At 47.2% G+C, this 16,797-nt stretch overlaps 1 protein-coding gene across 1 annotated transcript in view; it reads right to left on the reverse strand.

Annotated features, from left to right (window-relative positions):
- The window catches only part of tenm3 (teneurin transmembrane protein 3), a 380,000-nt gene that overhangs the window by 13,314 nt on the left and 349,889 nt on the right, over positions 1-16,797 (reverse strand). The window contains exons 27-32 of the mRNA XM_031836697.1: positions 11,862-11,963; positions 11,503-11,676; positions 10,665-11,275; positions 5,929-6,104; positions 3,998-4,233; positions 1,808-2,104 (exon numbers count right to left, since the gene is read on the reverse strand). Of these exons, the coding sequence (XP_031692557.1) occupies positions 1,808-2,104; positions 3,998-4,233; positions 5,929-6,104; positions 10,665-11,275; positions 11,503-11,676; positions 11,862-11,963 (1,596 nt within the window). The remainder of the gene's footprint in view (positions 1-1,807; positions 2,105-3,997; positions 4,234-5,928; positions 6,105-10,664; positions 11,276-11,502; positions 11,677-11,861; positions 11,964-16,797) is intronic.

The raw sequence follows: 16,797 nt of genomic DNA on the forward strand, positions 1-16,797 counted from the left end.
TGCGTTTGTGAGGCTGGTTGGACGTACCGCCAAAGTCTCTAAAACAACGTTAGAGGAAGGTTATGGTAGAGAAATGAACATTCAATTCCCTGGCAACAGCTCAGGTGGATATTCCTGCAGTCAGAATGCCAATTGCACGCTACCTCGAATTGGGACATCTGTGGCATTGTGTTGTGGGACAACATTTCTGGGATCCTTTATTTCAGCTGATGAAACATGGGACCAATACTTTACGTTTACATTTTTCTTCAGTGCAGTTTATTTGTCATTATGTAAACGTAACCTCTGGGATCGTCTCTACAGCTTGTCCTGGAAGTGAGAACGGAGAAAAGTTACTGCTACTCTGGAGAATTAGCTTGGGATCTCTATCTCTCTCTCTGTCCCACCCTCTCTCTCTCTCTCTGTCCCACCCTCTCTCTCTCTCTGTCCCACCCTCTCTCTTTCTCTATCTCTCTCCTTCTGTACTCTCCATCTTTCTATCTCTCTCTGTTCTCTCTGTGTTGTGTCCCTGTGGCCTCCCCATGCTGTCGAAACCCCGGCTCCAGCCTCCTCCTCTCCCCTGGGTCTCGTTTCCATAACTCTGGTCTTCACTAGTCCCTCTTAAGCCATCACTCTGTACACTAGCATCCACAAACAATGTCTATTTTATCTTCCTGCTGTTGCTCTCTCTCTCTCTCTCTCCCCCACCACCTCCTCTCCCCTCTCCCTATATATCCCTTACTACCTAAAGGGAATATGGTCCTTTTATAGAGCCTGTGCAGACTCCCTTGTATATTTTTCAAAGCATCTTTTCTGTTTTGACACTCATAGCTTTCAAGGGGGCCTTCAATGACTTTAGTGGCTTTTTATTTTATTTTCCACTGTTTTCATCTTCAGAAAATAACCTTGTGTTTTTTGTGCTGACAATGAAAATAGACGACTATCCCCACCACTAATCCTTTTATAGCAGGAGATGCACCGGTCTTTTGAACAGATTTGAACAGCTCGTCTATGGTTAAAGAGGGACAGAAAGTGGTTGTGTTTGTGTGTGTGGGTAAAGCCGTGAGACTCACGGTGTAGTTAGCAGCTGACGCTGTAATGCCAGGGTGTAGGAACACTGCTCTTCAGCACACAGCGGAGTGGAGTTTAAGAGGGACAGTTTGACAGCAAACAAAGTGGCGCTGCGTTTGACATTGACCATATCGGTTCAGCTACTCACTAAAACACTAGTTGGGATGCATTTGATCGGTGATGCAAGTCTATTCACACTAAGTCCTCAACTACTTTTTCACAATGTTTTCATTGTCAATATGGGGTGTTTGCTGGTGTTGCTGATCATGGCACCAGAGTGTGTGTATGTGTGTGTGGATGTGGGTTTTTCAACTGGCAGCACGTTCCCCAACTGGCAGCACGTTCCCCAACTGGCAGCACGTTGCCCAACTGGCAGCATGTTCCCCAACTGGCAGCACATTCCCCAACTGGCAGCACGTTCCCCAACTGGCAGCACGTTTTCTGAGCAATTTTTTAAATCTTTTTTTTTAAAATTGTTGAACATAAAAGAGAGTAAAAACACCAGGAAATCGTCTCCAAGTGATTTTAATTGAAGAAATCTGTTCCCACGTATAATAGAGAGAAGCCTGATCGTATATAAATCTAGGCAAGGTTTGAAATGATGATGTTTTAGTCAAACATTATATCTGTTTGGGCTTCTTGCGATCAATTTGTCAACAAATCATTTGGAATTATGTTCCGGCCCCCTGACCATCCGGTCCAGAAAAGAATTTGCCCGCGGCTGAATCTAGCCGATCCTCCTTCCTCTAGTTCCTACCTTATCCAGGTATGTAAAACTCCAGGTCTTTCCATCGGCGAACACTCGGGACACAATCCTCCCTTGACCATCGTACTCCACCCTCTCGGTGGTGGGACCCCTCTGTAGGCTGGTCACCTGCCCCGTGCTGGAGTAAGTAAGGTTGACTGACAGCAGCTTACTGCTGGGGACCCACAGAGTAGGGTGGCCCTGGGTGTCATACACGATCTTTAGCAGGAACTTCCTGTGGTCGTCGTAGATCTTTTCTGTCCGGAGAGTTCGGTCGTAATCCACCGAGAGAAGGTTTCTACCGTTCACCTTGAGAGAAAAGAAGAAGGGTTGGACAGTTTTAGCTTAAATATTGTACAAATACAATAAAAAGGTTTGCAGTCTAAGGAGTAATGTTTATTAACAATACATTATTTCGACTTTATTTACATGAGGACAGATTGTTGAACTTTAAAAACAAAAAGCTAACAAACACACAGGAGAAATGATGAAACTGTGAACTGAACCGGCTTTCAAAGTCAATTCCCGACACAGAACTATTTATCGCCTCCCAATGACCCCGTTGTTTGTTTAAACCGCTGTTTACCGTGATCGATTCTCAAGAACGACACTAAATTCATTTAAGGGATTATTAGCATTCGATTAGCCGTTATTGTGAAGGGAGTTTCATTAATGTGAGAGACTGGCTGGCGTGTGTTCAAACTCTTGCTTTTGACTGCTTTCATAAATTACCCCCCCCTAGGAATTCAGCGAGGTGGAGAGACAGAGAGAATGAGAGAGAGAAAGAGAGCGAGAGAGTGAGAATAATATGGTGATGGTAACCATGCAGAGTCTCTCTCTCAGCCTATTGGGAGCTGAGACTCATTTGAAGATGACAGGGGCCTTCGGAATGCCGCCGAGACACACCGAAATACTAGCCAACAGAACGTGACCCCGGCCTCAATTTATTCCCCATAAGAAAGCATGTCATTTCCTGCTGGGATGGATGCCGTGGGGACACCCACCTAGCCTACCTGCCCGCTCCCCCCTTCAGGTTTTCATGTTGCCAGCAAAACGAGGGAACGAGAAAAAGAACGAGGGAAAGAAAACAGCGGAAGGGATGTCAATATGGCCTTCATGTGTTTTTTGTAAGCGAAGGCCCCTGATTCCTCCTGGACATTCTTCAGTAATGAGACGAGGAGGCTGAGATCCAGACAGAAATGGCACGAGTCCCAAATGCCACCCTATTCTCTACATAGTGCATGTACAGTGTCCCTATGGGTCTTGGTCAAAAGTAGTGCACTGTATAGGGAATAGGGTGCCATTTGGGACATACAGAGAGCAGTCTTTGGAGAGAGAGATGAAGAAAGACACTGGAAGGAGGAGTGGGCTATACCTTGGAGACCAGCCCTCTTCTCTGACAGAGGGAACGGCTCAGAATATGCAACCCCACCATTAGATGTAGCAGGACGTGTGTGTTTGTGTCGTGTGTGTCCCATCCATGTGTGTGTCCCATTAGCTTTAGTTCACATACAGGAGGCATCAGATATGGGAATTAGGGAATTAACCCTTGACGAGTCAGCAGGAAAACAAAAGTACACCTTTTCCTTTGTTGGGTAGATGGTAATGACTTTCAGATATTGTCTTTGATGTTGGAGGAGACGAAACGTTGCGGCGATAATGCATCGTCGCCCCTCGCTAACCGCTGACAAACTGTCACTAATTTGTCTCACTGTCACTAATAGTCTCACTCCCTTGCAGTGGTTAAATCCATATCGTAGTTAGCAACAAACCTCGACCAAGACCCGTCCTATATTGTAGCCTATGTTTGAATGATGTCATGGTAAAAACGAGAAGGAAGTGGCAGCCAAAGATCTGACTAAATCATCTCAGAGGGAAGAGAGAGGCTGTGAAACCCCAACTGTTAGAATCCACATCAGAAACCCCTAGACAGATAGTAATGATGTTTTAATCAGCGATGCTCGCTGGGAAGTGTGTGAAAGGTGCCAAGCTGCTACAGCCCAAAAAGGAAAAATAGACCCCCAACCTCCACATCTGCCAACAAAACAAAATGGCAGCTCCTCTCATAAGCCTTATGCCTTAACCCTAAATCAAGACAAAATACCTCATTTACCGCTTATATTTAGACGATATAGCTAATTGACTTTGCAGTTTAAACAAAACAACAGTCAAACTAAAATGGCCGCCACACTGCCTTCTCACCCTGAGCTTCCTCCCGAACACGATGACTTTCCCCCGGGTCTGCTCTTTGCGGAAGCGCCACTCCACCAGGTTCTGCCCGTTCTCCCCGGGCAGCGTCATGTTCCTCCGTGCCACCGTGGGGTTGGCAGCGCCCGCCAGGATGTGGGGCTCCGTCTGGTAGTGTGTGTCCATCCCGTTGGCATAGATCACCCTCAGAGAGTGGTCGTAGCCCACCTGGTAGCTGTTCCTTAGCTGGTCTGTGGTGGAGAGAAAGTTTAATTCCATGAAGACAATAACAAAGAATAGAAACTGGGTGGTTGAATGCTGATTGGCTGACAGCCGGGGTATATCAGGCCGTATACCACGGGTACGACAGAACATGTATTTTTACTGCTCTAATTACGTTGGTAACCAGTTTACAATAGCAATAAGGCACCTTGGGGTTTGTGGTACATTGCCAATATACCACGGCTAAGGGTTGTATATCCAGCCACTCCACGTTGCGTCATGCTTAAGAACAGCGTGGTATAGCCGTGGTATATTGGTCGTATACCACACCCTCTCGGACCTTATTGCTTAAATAAGAAACATCTGATTTCAGATTTGAGAACCCCATTCCCCCTTCTGTTTTATAAAGGATGGAAGATTCCTATGTTGGGTCTGCATTGATAGAACCCTTCAAGGCTCCTCTCCTCTCCTCTCCTGTCTTTTCTTCTCCAGTCCTCTTCTTTCCTCTCATCTCCTCTGCTCTCCTCCTCTCCTGTCCTCTCTCCTCATCTCCTGTCCTTTCCTCTCCTTTGCTCTCCTCCTCTCATCTCCTCTGCTCTCCTCCTCTCCTCTCACCTCCCCTCCTATTCTATCCTTTCCTCTCCTCTCCTTTCCTCCTCTCCTGTCCTTTCCTCTCCTCTCCTCTCATCAACTCTCCTCTGCTCTCCTCCTATCTCCTCTCCTTTCCTATCATCTGCTCTCCTCCTCTCCTCTCCTTTCCTCTAATCTCATTTCCTCTCCTGTCCTTTCCTCTCCTCTCCTTTGCTCTCCTCCTCTCATCTCCTCTGCTCTCATCTCCCCTCCTATTCTATCCTTTCCTCTCCTCTCCTCCTCTGCTGTCCTTTCCTCTCCTGTCCTGTCCTTTCCTCTCATCTCCTCTCCTCTGTACTCCTCCTCTCCTTTCTCCTCCTATCCTCTCCTCTCCTTTCTCCTCCTATCCTTTCCTCTCCTCTCCTATCCTCTCCTCTCTCCTCCTCTCCTGTCATTTCCTCTCCTCTCCTTTGCTCTCCTCCTCTCATCTCCTCTGCTCTCCTCCTCTCCTTTCTCCTCCTATTCTATCCTTTCCTCTCCTCTCCTCCTCTCCTGTCCTTTCCTCTCCTCTCTCCTCCTATCCTCTCCTCTCCTTTCCTTTCCTCTCCTCTGCTCTCCTCCTCTCCTGTCCTTTCCTCTCATCTCCTCTCCTCTGCTCTCCTCTGCTCTCCTCCTCTCCTGTCCTTTCCTCTCCTCTGCTCTCCTCCTCTCCTGTCATTTCCTCTCCTTGCCTCTCCTATCATTTCGTCTCCTTGCCTCTCCTATCATTTCCTCTCTTCTCCTCTTATTTTATCTCCTCTCTTCTCCTCTTATTTTATCTCCTCTCTTCTCCTCTTCTCTTCTCCTCCCCTGTCCTCTCTTCTCCTCTCCACTCCACTCCTCTGTCTACAAACAGACAGCTACTGTTGTATGATTAAGTATATTGATCTCTGAGCTGTCTTTATTTTATGACCTCTTTAATAATGAAAGGGGATCAGGGATTAATGCCCATTGAGTAATTGGTGAAGTCATTAGTATTGTGTTGACGTTCGACTAATCAATGCTGTTGGTTATCAATGTGGCTCATTAAAATTCATGACTGGTATTCACAAAGTTGAGACACACACACTCACACACACACACACACACACACACACCTCCCCACCTCTACTTACCCTGGACCAGAGTGTAGAAGGAGTCGATGGAGGAGAGGTTAGTGGTGATGCTGACGTCCTCGTCGCGGCCAGACGTCTCAATGTCCACCGTGATGGCCCCGGTCATGTCCCCGTGCAGGTTGGTCACCACCCCCGTAGGGAACGTCACGTTGGTTAGACGACCTTCACTGTCATAACTGGAGGGGAGGGAGAAAGAAAGAAAGAAAGATAGGGGAAGAAGAGAAAGAGAGAGGGAGAGAGAGGGGAGAAGACAGACAGAGAGAGAGAGAGAGAGAGAGAGAGAGAGAGAGAGAGAGGAGAGAAGATAGAGAGAGGAGAGAAGACAGAGAGATAGAGAGGAGAGAAGATAGAGAGAGGAGAGAAGACATAGAGATAGAGAGGAGAGAAGATAGAGAGAGGGAGAGAGAGGGGAGAAGAGAGAGAAGACAGAGAGAGGGATAGAGAGAGAGGGGAGAAGAGAGAGAGAGGAGAGAAGACAGAGAGAGGAGAGAAGAGAGAGAGAGGAAAGAAGACAGAGAGAGGGGAGAAGAGAGAGAGGAGTGAAGAGAGAGAGGGGAGAAGAGAGAGAGAGAGGAGAGAAGACAGAGAGAGGGGAGAGAAGACAGAGAGAGGGGAGAAGAGAGAGAGAGGAGAGAAGACAGAGAGAGGGAGAGCGAGGGGAGAAGAGAGAGAGAGAGGAGAGAAGACAGAGAAAGGGAGAGAGAGGGGAGAAGAGAGAGAGAGGAGAGAAGACAGAGAAAGAGGGGAAAAGACAGAGAGTGGGAGGGGAGAAGACAGACAGAGAGAGAGAGAGAGAGAGGAGAGAAGACAGAGAGATAGAGAGGAGAGAAGATAGAGAGAGGAGAGAAGACATAGAGATAGAGAAGAGAGAAGATAGAGAGAGGGAGAGAGAGGGGAGAAGAGAGAGAGAGAGGAGAGAAGACAGAGAAAGGGAGAGAGAGGGGAGAAGAGAGAGAGAGGAGAGAAGACAGAGAAAGAGGGGAAAAGACAGAGAGTGGGAGGGGAGAAGAAAGAGGGAGAGAGAGGGGAGAAAGCAGAGGGAACGAGAGGGGAGAAGACAGAGGGAGAGAGAGATAGAGGGGAGAAGACAGAGGGAGAGAGAGAGAGAGAGAGGGGAGAAGACAGAGGGAGAGAGAGAGAGAGGGGAGAAGAGAGAGAGAGGAGAGAAGACAGAGAGAGGAGAGAAGAGAGAGAGAGGAAAGAAGACAGAGAGAGGGGAGAAGAGAGAGAGGAGTGAAGAGAGAGAGAGGGGAGAAGAGAGAGAGAGAGGAGAGAAGACAGAGAGAGGGGAGAAGAGAGAGAGAGGAGAGAAGACAGAGAGAGGGGAGAGCGAGGGGGAGAAGACAGAGAAAGGGAGAGAGAGGGGAGAAGAGAGAGAGAGGAGAGAAGACAGAGAAAGAGGGGGAAAAGACAGAGAGTGGGAGGGGAGAAGAAAGAGGGAGAGAGAGGGGAGAAAGCAGAGCGAAACGAGAGGGGAGAAGACAGAGGAGAGAGAGAGAGAGGGGAGAAGACAGAGGGAGAGAGAGAGAGAGGGGAGAAGACAGAGGGAGAGAGAGAGAGAGGGGAGAAGACAGAGGGAGAGAGAGAGAGGGGAGAAGACAGAGGGAGAGAGAGAGAGAGAGAGGGAGAAGACAGAGGGAGAGAGAGAGAGAGGGGAGAAGACAGAGGGAGAGAGAGAGAGAGAGAGAGAGAGAGGGGAGAGAAGAGGGAGAGAGAGAGAGAGAGAGAGAGAGAGAGAGAGAGAGAGAGAGAGAGGGAGAAGACAGAGGGAGAGAGAGAGAGAGGGGAGAAGACAGAGGGAGAGAGAGAGAGGGGAGAAGACAGAGGGAGAGAGAAGAGAGAGAGAGAGAGGGGAGAAGACAGAGGGGAGAGAGAGAGAGAGGGGAGAAGACAGAGGGAGAGAGAGAGGGGAGAAGACAGAGGGAGAGAGAGAGAGGGGAGAAAAAGAGGAAATATATATGGAATTGTTTTAAGAATGAAAAGAAAGAAACATTTAGCTATTTGATTTTAAATTTTAAGACCCCTTGAAGTATCCCCAAAAATATACATGTTTATCTTTACTGGTATTAGCCCATACAAACACACTGAATAACAGATTCACTACATGGAACAGATTTGTTTGTTTTGAAGTGTCCCTCCTATATCTGAGAGAAAGATTGTTGTTTGTTTTTGTACATGTATTTAAGGCTGCTGGTTTGTACGAGGGGATTGGGGTCAGGGTTTGGGTTCAGACTCAGAGGCAGTCTTTTTGGCAAGGGCTCTGTGGTAAAAGTTTGGGGCTATAGAAGCTGAATGATCACACTGGCCTAGCTGACTAGGGCCTCTGCTGTCCCATTATGGCTGGAGGTCTATTTTGGTGCCTGGAGGCAGTGTCAGCGTGTGTGTGTGTGTGTGTGTGTGTGTATGTATGTGTGTGTGTGTGTGAGTGTGTGTGTGTGTGTGTGTGTATGTGTGTGTGTGTGTGTGTGTGTGTGTGTGTGTGTGTGTGTGGTGTGTGTGTGTGTGTGTGTGTGTGTGTGTGTGTGTGTGTGTGTGAGTGTGTGTGTGTGTGTGTATGTGTGCGCGCGTGTGTGTGTGTGTGCGTGCGTGCTAGCCTACTATCACATTTAGCGAGAGATGTAGTGACAGCCCTGTGTCTGCTGGTGTATGTCTGCTCTGGGAGTAACAAGCACTTTATGACTCTCTCTGTCTCGCACTCTTCTCTCTCCTCCCTCTGTTCTCTCTTTCCCTCTCTCCCTCCATTTTTACATATTTCCTCCATGGTGACAGTGGGTGTGGCTCCCAGATGAGCTCCCCTCCAAGCATGACACACACACACACACTGCATAATTTACAACTATTCCTCCATGTGTTGGAACGTGGTGCAAGCACAAGGTGAAACGGAACGGAAAGTTTTATATAAAGATTTCCCCTGAGTTGTGTGGTGTGTGTGTATGTATGGGAGGGAGTGTGTGTGTGTATGTGTGTATGTGACAGGGTTTTGCTGAGAAGGCATTGTTCAGCCCCTGCCTTACTAATACTGATCAGATGGAAGTGCAGAAAAGATGGCTGCTGGCTTTATAGTATACACACAGCCAATCACTAGAAGATATAGGATGATGAAGGACATCTTTGTGTTGTAAGAGTTAGGACTTAAGGGACAAGGGACACTCACAAAAATGGGGACACTGACACTTCCTTACACAGTCTGAGGGTACATCAGAGGGAGATATACTTCTCTTATAGCAGCGTTCTCAAAAAAAACAGTGGGGCAGTCAGATAGTCATTCAAATAGTCAGTCATATAGTCAGTTAGATAGTCAGTCATATAGTCAGTTAGATATTCAGTCATATAGTCAGTCATATAGTCAGTCATATAGTCAGTTAGATAGTCAGTCATAGAATCAGTCAGATAGTCAGTCAGATAGTCAGTCATATAGTCAGTCGGATAGCCAGTCAGATAGCCAGTCAGATAGTAATTCAGATAGCCAAGTCAGATAGTCAGTCATATAGTCAGGCAGATAGCCAGGCAGATAGCAGGTCAGATAGTCAGTCAGATAGTCAGTCAGATAGTCAGTCATATAGTCATTCAGATAGCCATTCAGATAGCCAAGTCAGATAGTCAGTCATATAGTCAGTTAGATAGTCAGTCATATAGTCAGTCATATAGTCAGTCATATAGTCAGTTAGATAGTCCGTCATAGAATCAGTCAGATAGTCAGTCAGATAGTCAGTCATATAGCCAGTCAGATAGCCAGTCAGATAGTAATTCAGATAGCCAAGTCAGATAGTCAGTCATATAGTCAGGCAGATAGCCAGGCAGATAGCAGGTCAGATAGTCAGTCAGATAGTCATTCAGATAGCCAGTCAGATAGTCAGTCAGATAGCCCGTCAGTCAGGTAGTCAGTTAGATAGTCGATCGGATAGTCAGATAGTCAGTCAGATAGTCAATCAGATAATCAGTCAGATAGTCAATCATATAGTCAGTCAATCAGATAGTCAGTCAACCAGATAGTCAATCAGATAGTCAGTCAATCAGATAGTCAGTCAATCAGATAGTCAGTCAATCAGATAGTCAGTCAGATAGTCAAATAGTCAGTCAGATAGTCAGTCAGATAGTCAGATAGCCAGTCAGATAGCCAGTCAGATAGCCAGTCAGATAGCCAGTTAGATAGTCAGATAGTCAATCAGATATTCATTCAGATATTCATTCAGATAGCCATTCAGATAGTCAAGTCAGATAGTCAGTCAGATAGTCAGTCAGATAGTCAATCAGATAATCAGTCAGATAGTCAGTCAATCAGATAGTCAGTCAATCAGATAGTCAGTCAATCAGATAGTCAGTCAATCAGATAGTCAGTCAATCAGATAGTCAGTCAATCAGATAGTCAGTCAATCAGATAGTCAGTCAGATAGTCAGATAGGCAATCAGTCAGTCAGATAGTCAGTCAGCCAGTCAGATAGTCAGTTAGATAGTCAGTCAGATAGTCAGTCAGTCAGTCAGATAGTCAGTCAGTCAGTCAGATAGTCAGTCAGATAGTCAGTCAGTCAGTCAGATAGTCAGTCAGATAGTCAGTCAGTCAGTCAGATAGTCAGTCAGATAGTCAGTCAGTCAGTCAGATAGTCAGTCAGATAGTCAGTCAGATAGTCAGTCAGATAGTTAGTGAGATAGTCAGTCAGATAGTCAGTCAGATAGTCAGTCAGTCAGTCAGTCAGAATGGAGCCCCAAGTCTTTGCTGGTCAGTAAGTACTACTTACTCATAGAAGGTGGTCCATCCTATCTGTATGGTCTTGGTGGCGAGCAGCCCACTGTTGCCGTGGTAGGTGAACAGCACCAGCTCCTGTCCCTGGGCTGTCAGTGTCTTCAACCCGCCATTGGTCCCGATTGTCAGCCAGATCACCTGGTTGTCCGGGGCAACGATCCGCACCGGCATCCGGTTGGGGTCGCGGCGGATCCTCAAGGTGTTGCCACTACTATCCGTCACGGCTGTAACGTCCTCCTCGTTGCTATAGCTGAAGTTGTACTTGTAGTCCCCGGTGACGAGAGACATGGTGAACTGGTGGGTTCCGTTGGAATCAAACACGTAGAGCTCCTGGGACGACGGCGAGGCCACCTCGAAGGAGCCCGGGCCGGACACGGCGGAGCCCGACGGCGGTTGGTTGCGGCGGACGGCGCGGATGCGGATGTTGCCCAGGTCGGCCACGTAGAGCGTACCGTCGGGCGAGACGACCAGCGAGGAGGGCGAGTTGAGGCGGGCGTCTTTGGCGTAGCCGTCGCCCGTCTGGTAGCAGTCGCAGTTGGCGTCGTTCTTGCAGTCGCAGTCGGACAGAGCTCCGGCCAAGGGTGTGATCTCGCCGTCCGTGGACACCTACATTTACATGTAAAGTTGAATCATTTAGCAGAATGCTTACAATCAGTGCAACGAGGGTGAAACAAGGACTTAACAATCATTGAAAGGTATTCAAAATAGGCACCATCTGCAAAAACAGTGCCAGCATGAACGGCAAATACAACAGTTCGTTGTTCTTGGTCTTTTTCCCCTCTTCGTTTGCATCTCATGACATATCATTGTACTATATTACAGGACTATATGACCTGGCGGATGCGGTGTATCTTCTTCTCATCAGTCTCGGCGATGTAGAGCACGCCACTGTAGGAGAGGGCGATGGCGGCAGCTCCCTCCAGCATGGTCTGCACCGCCCGCTTGCCCAGCGTGTATTCTATACCCGGCACCTGGCAGTGCATGGGGCGTCCCGCCACGATGCGCACCTGTTGGGACACAGCAACAACACTAGTCAAAGAGGCGGCCAGTATCTTGGCCAAGGCTTATTCAGCCCCAATGGGTCGGTGCATCCTTCCATCTCGCCTTACCCATCATGCATTGTTCCCACTACCAGCATGAACGTATTTGTGTATGTAATAGAAGTGTTTCTATGTGGGAGTGTGATGGTCACCTGTCTGTTCTCAGTGATCTGCAGCACCACGTTGTTGTCCAGGACATAGATGGAATTATCCATGGGGTTGATGGCCAGAGCTGTGGGCCACTCCAGACGAACCTACAGCAGAGCAGAGATTTGATTTGATTTATTAGGATCCTCATTATCCAACGCCAAGGGTGACAGCTGGGGTCTGACACGTAACCAAAAAGACATTACAGACCCAAAAACACTAAACAATTTACATCCACTTAAAGGAGAAGAAAAATAAATCAACCAGAACCTTTATTAGCCTGAAGGGGTGAAAACTATCTGCAAACGTTCCGTAAAGATGACAGAAACAAACAAATCAACCCACAAACACAGAACAGATGAGATGTGAGTCTAGTGCTGCTTTGCACACCTCCGGTCCCACTCTACCCCCTCCTTCTACCCCTCTACCCCCTCCTTCCACCCCTCTACCCCCTCTTTCCACTCCTCTACCCCCCTCTACCCACTCCTTCCACCCCTCTACCCCCTCCTTCCACTCCTCTACCCCCTCCTTCCACTCCTCTACCCCCCTCTACCCCCTCCTTCCACCTCTCTACCCCGTCCTTCCACCCCTCTACCTCCTCCTTCCACCCCTCTCCCCCCTCCTCCCACTCCTCTACCCCCCTCTCTCCCCTCCTCCCCCTCTGAGCGTCTGGCTGTGACACTGATGAAGAAGGATCCTTTACTTCTCAGGACTTATACATTGTGTGCTTCACTCTGATTCAATTTAAATCAGCCACCGGGTCATTTACTATATTTTAAGACAAACACACACACACACACACACACACACACACACACACACACACACACACACACACACACAAACACTGCGAATTGATGCGTTCCCTCATCGCCTGAGGGAAGCAACTCTCTGCTGGCAAAACAAAGAGGAGAGAGAAAGAGAGACGTAAACGTTAAAGTTTTATTGTCTAAACGAGACTTCTCTCTCATTCTCTTTCTACCTGTAGAGGAGCAGGGTATGCAGGCGGACAAAATGTGATGGTAAAGATGATATGAAGAGAACACACACACTCCCGCCCCCCAGCACGACCCCCCAAAACACACACACTTCTGCACCATTAGTGTTGTAGAGCTCCGGGCACAGCGGTAGTTTAGGGACCTGTCGTCTTCACCCCACCCCCGACCCTAAGCGACCTGGCAGGTTAAGCACCTCAGCAGAGGACCATTAAAAGGTAATGACGCTTTTAGCCTTCTGCTTGACCACATGAAAGCTCTTCCCTGCCAGTTACAGGCCATACATTATACATGGCTAAAGCTGCACTATAAAGAGCCACTATTTGGTACCATGCAGTGACTGGAAGACAGACTGTGTTTCTTACTTCGCCTCTCAAAGTGCTACAAATACTTAACCCTGCTTTTCCCCCCTGTGGAAATGGAAGTGGAGGAAAGTTGAGGAAAATGAAATGACAACAGAGCGTTCCTGTCTAATCAGATGCACAAAAACATCAGAGAGAGCTGGAGAGAGAGAGTTGGAGAGAGAGAGCTGGAGAGAGAGAGTTGGAGAGAGAGAGCTGGAGAGAGAGAGCTGGAGAGAGAGAGTTGGAGAGAGAGAGCTGGAGAGAGAGAGTTGGAGAGAGAGAGCTGGAGAGAGAGAGCTGGAGAGAGAGAGTTGGAGAGAGAGAGCTGGAGAGAGAGAGCTGGAGAGAGAGAGTTGGAGAGAGAGAGCTGGAGAAAGAGAGTTGGAGAGAGAAAGCTGGAGAGAGAGAGTTGGAGAGAGAGAGTTGGAGAGAGAGAGCTGGAGAGAGAGAGTTGGAGAGAGAGAGCTGGAGAGAGAGAGTTGGAGAGAGAGAGCTGGAGAGAGAGAGCTGGAGAGAGAGAGCTGGAGAGAGATTGTTGGAGAGAGAGAGCTGGAGAGAGAGAGTTGGAGAGAGAGAGCTGGAGAGAGAGAGTTGGAGAGAGAGAGTTGGAGAGAGAGCTGGAGAGAGAGAGCTGGAGAGAGAGAGCTGGAGAGAGAGAGTTGGAGAGAGAGAGCTGGAGAGAGAGAGTTGGAGAGAGAGAGCTGGAGAGAGAGAGCTGGAGAGAGAGAGCTGGAGAGAGATTGTTGGAGAGAGAGAGCTGGAGAGAGAGAGCTGGAGAGAGAGAGAGTGTTATAGCCTTGAAAGCACTGAGGCAAGAGATGTCGGGGACTCACCTCTCTACAGTACAGTATGTGTATGGGAACATTTTATTTCATACCCCCGCCATGTTGAGGTGACAGTGGTTGGAAGTTGCAGTGTAACACGTGGATGTGTTTCTGCTGCCTGTTTTAACTGACACAGAGCTGTCTTCGGTTTGTTTTTGCTCCATTGAGTCCAAGGCTGCTTCCCGAATGGCACCCTGTTCCCTATTTAATGCACTATCTAGGGAATAAGGTGCCATTTGGGACGCGGGCAGACTTCTTCTCCCTCCCTGGCTGGCTGCGCTACACTGTGTCTCTTCCCCATTCTTCCCCCCTGGACACAAGGGTACTGCATATATGTTCCTCTCTGAATAACTCAACTCTGTGTTTCTCTCTCTCTTTGTCACTGGGGACTCTCTCCCTCGCTCTGTGATTGTGACCGTGCAGAGGAGAAGAGGATGGGAAGGAGGAGGAGTGAGTCCAAAGAAGAAAGGAAGAGAGGGATGGAGAGAAATGATCTGAGCGAATCTGTCTCTGGGATTTAACAGTCTGTTTTGAGAGACGGGGAATCGGAGGAAGTGAGGTATAGCGAGGACTGATATAGGGATAGCTCAGGGCACGCACACGCACGCACACACACACACACACACACACACACACACACACACACACACACACACACACACACACACACACACACACACACACACACACACACACACACACACACACACACACACACACACACACACACGCACACACACACACACACTCTGATCTAGCTAGCAGTGGAAGGCACAGGGGACTCAGAGACAACACACCAAATACCTGACTTGCCCACACTGGTTATGCATTACATTAGTTCAGAACACTGTCAATGTACTGTCAGTCAGAAAACTGACATTCTCTTGGGCTCTCAGTTTGGCAACAAACATCAACGAAACTACCACCATCTAGACAGCACCATTAGTAGCCTATCACTCAAGATAACCCACTTCAGTGCTTCCCTAAAGCTCAAAATAGCCCATTCTGATTGGATAATCCAGGAGAAGCGCCTAGTAAGACCTCCAATAGGGGAGGCCACTTTCAGGAACAGTATTATGATTGACACATCCTATTCCCTCATAATCCTCAGATGATTCCTGTCTTTCAACAATAAAGTGAGATCCAAACTGGACCCTGAAATATCTGGAGTTGGATTTGGCCCTTAGAATGAGCTGAGGCTGAGGGCCATAGTGCTGTCTGGGGTTGGGGTCAGTTCCATTTCAATTTGGCAATTCAGGAAGTGAACAACTGTAGAACTTCAATTAGACGCTGAGTTTCAAATTATAACCTGTCCCTTTTAATAGCTGAGCAACTGCACACATTTCAGCAAATACAAGCCTGGTTCAAAGAAACGCCGGGTCTGAATGAATTGCTTATGAGGTTACCATGAATTACCATGAATTACCATGAATTGTTTATGAGGTTACCATGAATTACCATGAATTGTTTATGAGATACCATGAATTACCGTGAATTGTTTATGAGGTTACCATGAATTACCATGAATTACCATGAATTGTTTATGAGGTTACCATGAATTACCATGAATTGTTTATGAGATACCATGAATTACCATGAATTGCTTATGAGGTTACCATGAATTACCATGAATTACCATGAATTGTTTATGAGGTTACCATGAATTACCATGAATTGTTTATGAGATACCATGAATTACCATGAATTGTTTATGAGGTTACCATGAATTACCATGAATTACCATGAATTGTTTATGAGGTTACCATGAATTACCATGAATTGTTTATGAGGTTACCATGAATAACCATGAATTGTTTATGAGGTTACCATGAATAACCATGAATTGTTTATGAGGTTACCATGAATAACCATGAATTGTTTATGAGGTTACCATGAATAACCATGAATTGTTTACAAGGTTTAATGTTTGATTCGTTACATTGGATAATTCAGTAATGACTCGAAAAATTATGATAATCATCAACTTATATTGCCAATAAGAAACTGCTAGCCATTGGCTGCTAACAGCTGAGAACTGCTAGCTAACTGACAAGCACAAAAACAGTCAAGAGCTTTGAGAGTACAGAGCCCTAGAAATCGGCAGAACCGACGAAAATGCATAAGGAAAAGTCTTGAACTTTTTAGGTATAATGAGACCAAAGAAACGTGACACAGTGTGTAGTTGATAACACATTAGTGCAGGAAATGTGCAAATGAGCAAAAGCTGTGTGCACTAAGGAAATAGACTCAAATGAAAGCATGTCTCCAATAAGCACCTGCTGTTTTTAGTTGTTTAAGCAAATAAACACCCAGGCTATTAATTGAAGTTTTATAGTCAAAATGAAACTTTTCTCATTGTGTAATTTCAGTTTACTTCCTGAATTGGTTGAATTGAAATGGAATCGTCCCCAACCCTGGCCCTGTACCCTACGCCATAGGGTAGAGTTCAGCTGTGTCGGTTGACTGGGGGCAGGTTTGGGGTATAGCGAGCGGCCAGCAGGGGGAGCTTAAGGCCTTTAATAGGGGGCACGGCCACTCAGTAGGGGAGAACACAACACACACTGGCTGGTTCTCTCAGATGAGACAACACCCCTGTCAATACTAGCCAGTCACACCATCTACAACACAGAGTCTATATGGACTGAGTATATATTGCCAAATTAGCACTTTGATGGTTTCAGAGTGCTTTATATAGTAAGGGTGACAGAACCATGTTTGTATATGTATGGCTCTGAACGATGACTCAGGGCCGCCATTAAGATAAAGTGAGTCCAGCAA

Source organism: Oncorhynchus kisutch, linkage group LG12 (assembly GCF_002021735.2).
Source record: "Oncorhynchus kisutch isolate 150728-3 linkage group LG12, Okis_V2, whole genome shotgun sequence".
NCBI classification, from domain to species: domain Eukaryota; kingdom Metazoa; phylum Chordata; class Actinopteri; order Salmoniformes; family Salmonidae; genus Oncorhynchus; species Oncorhynchus kisutch.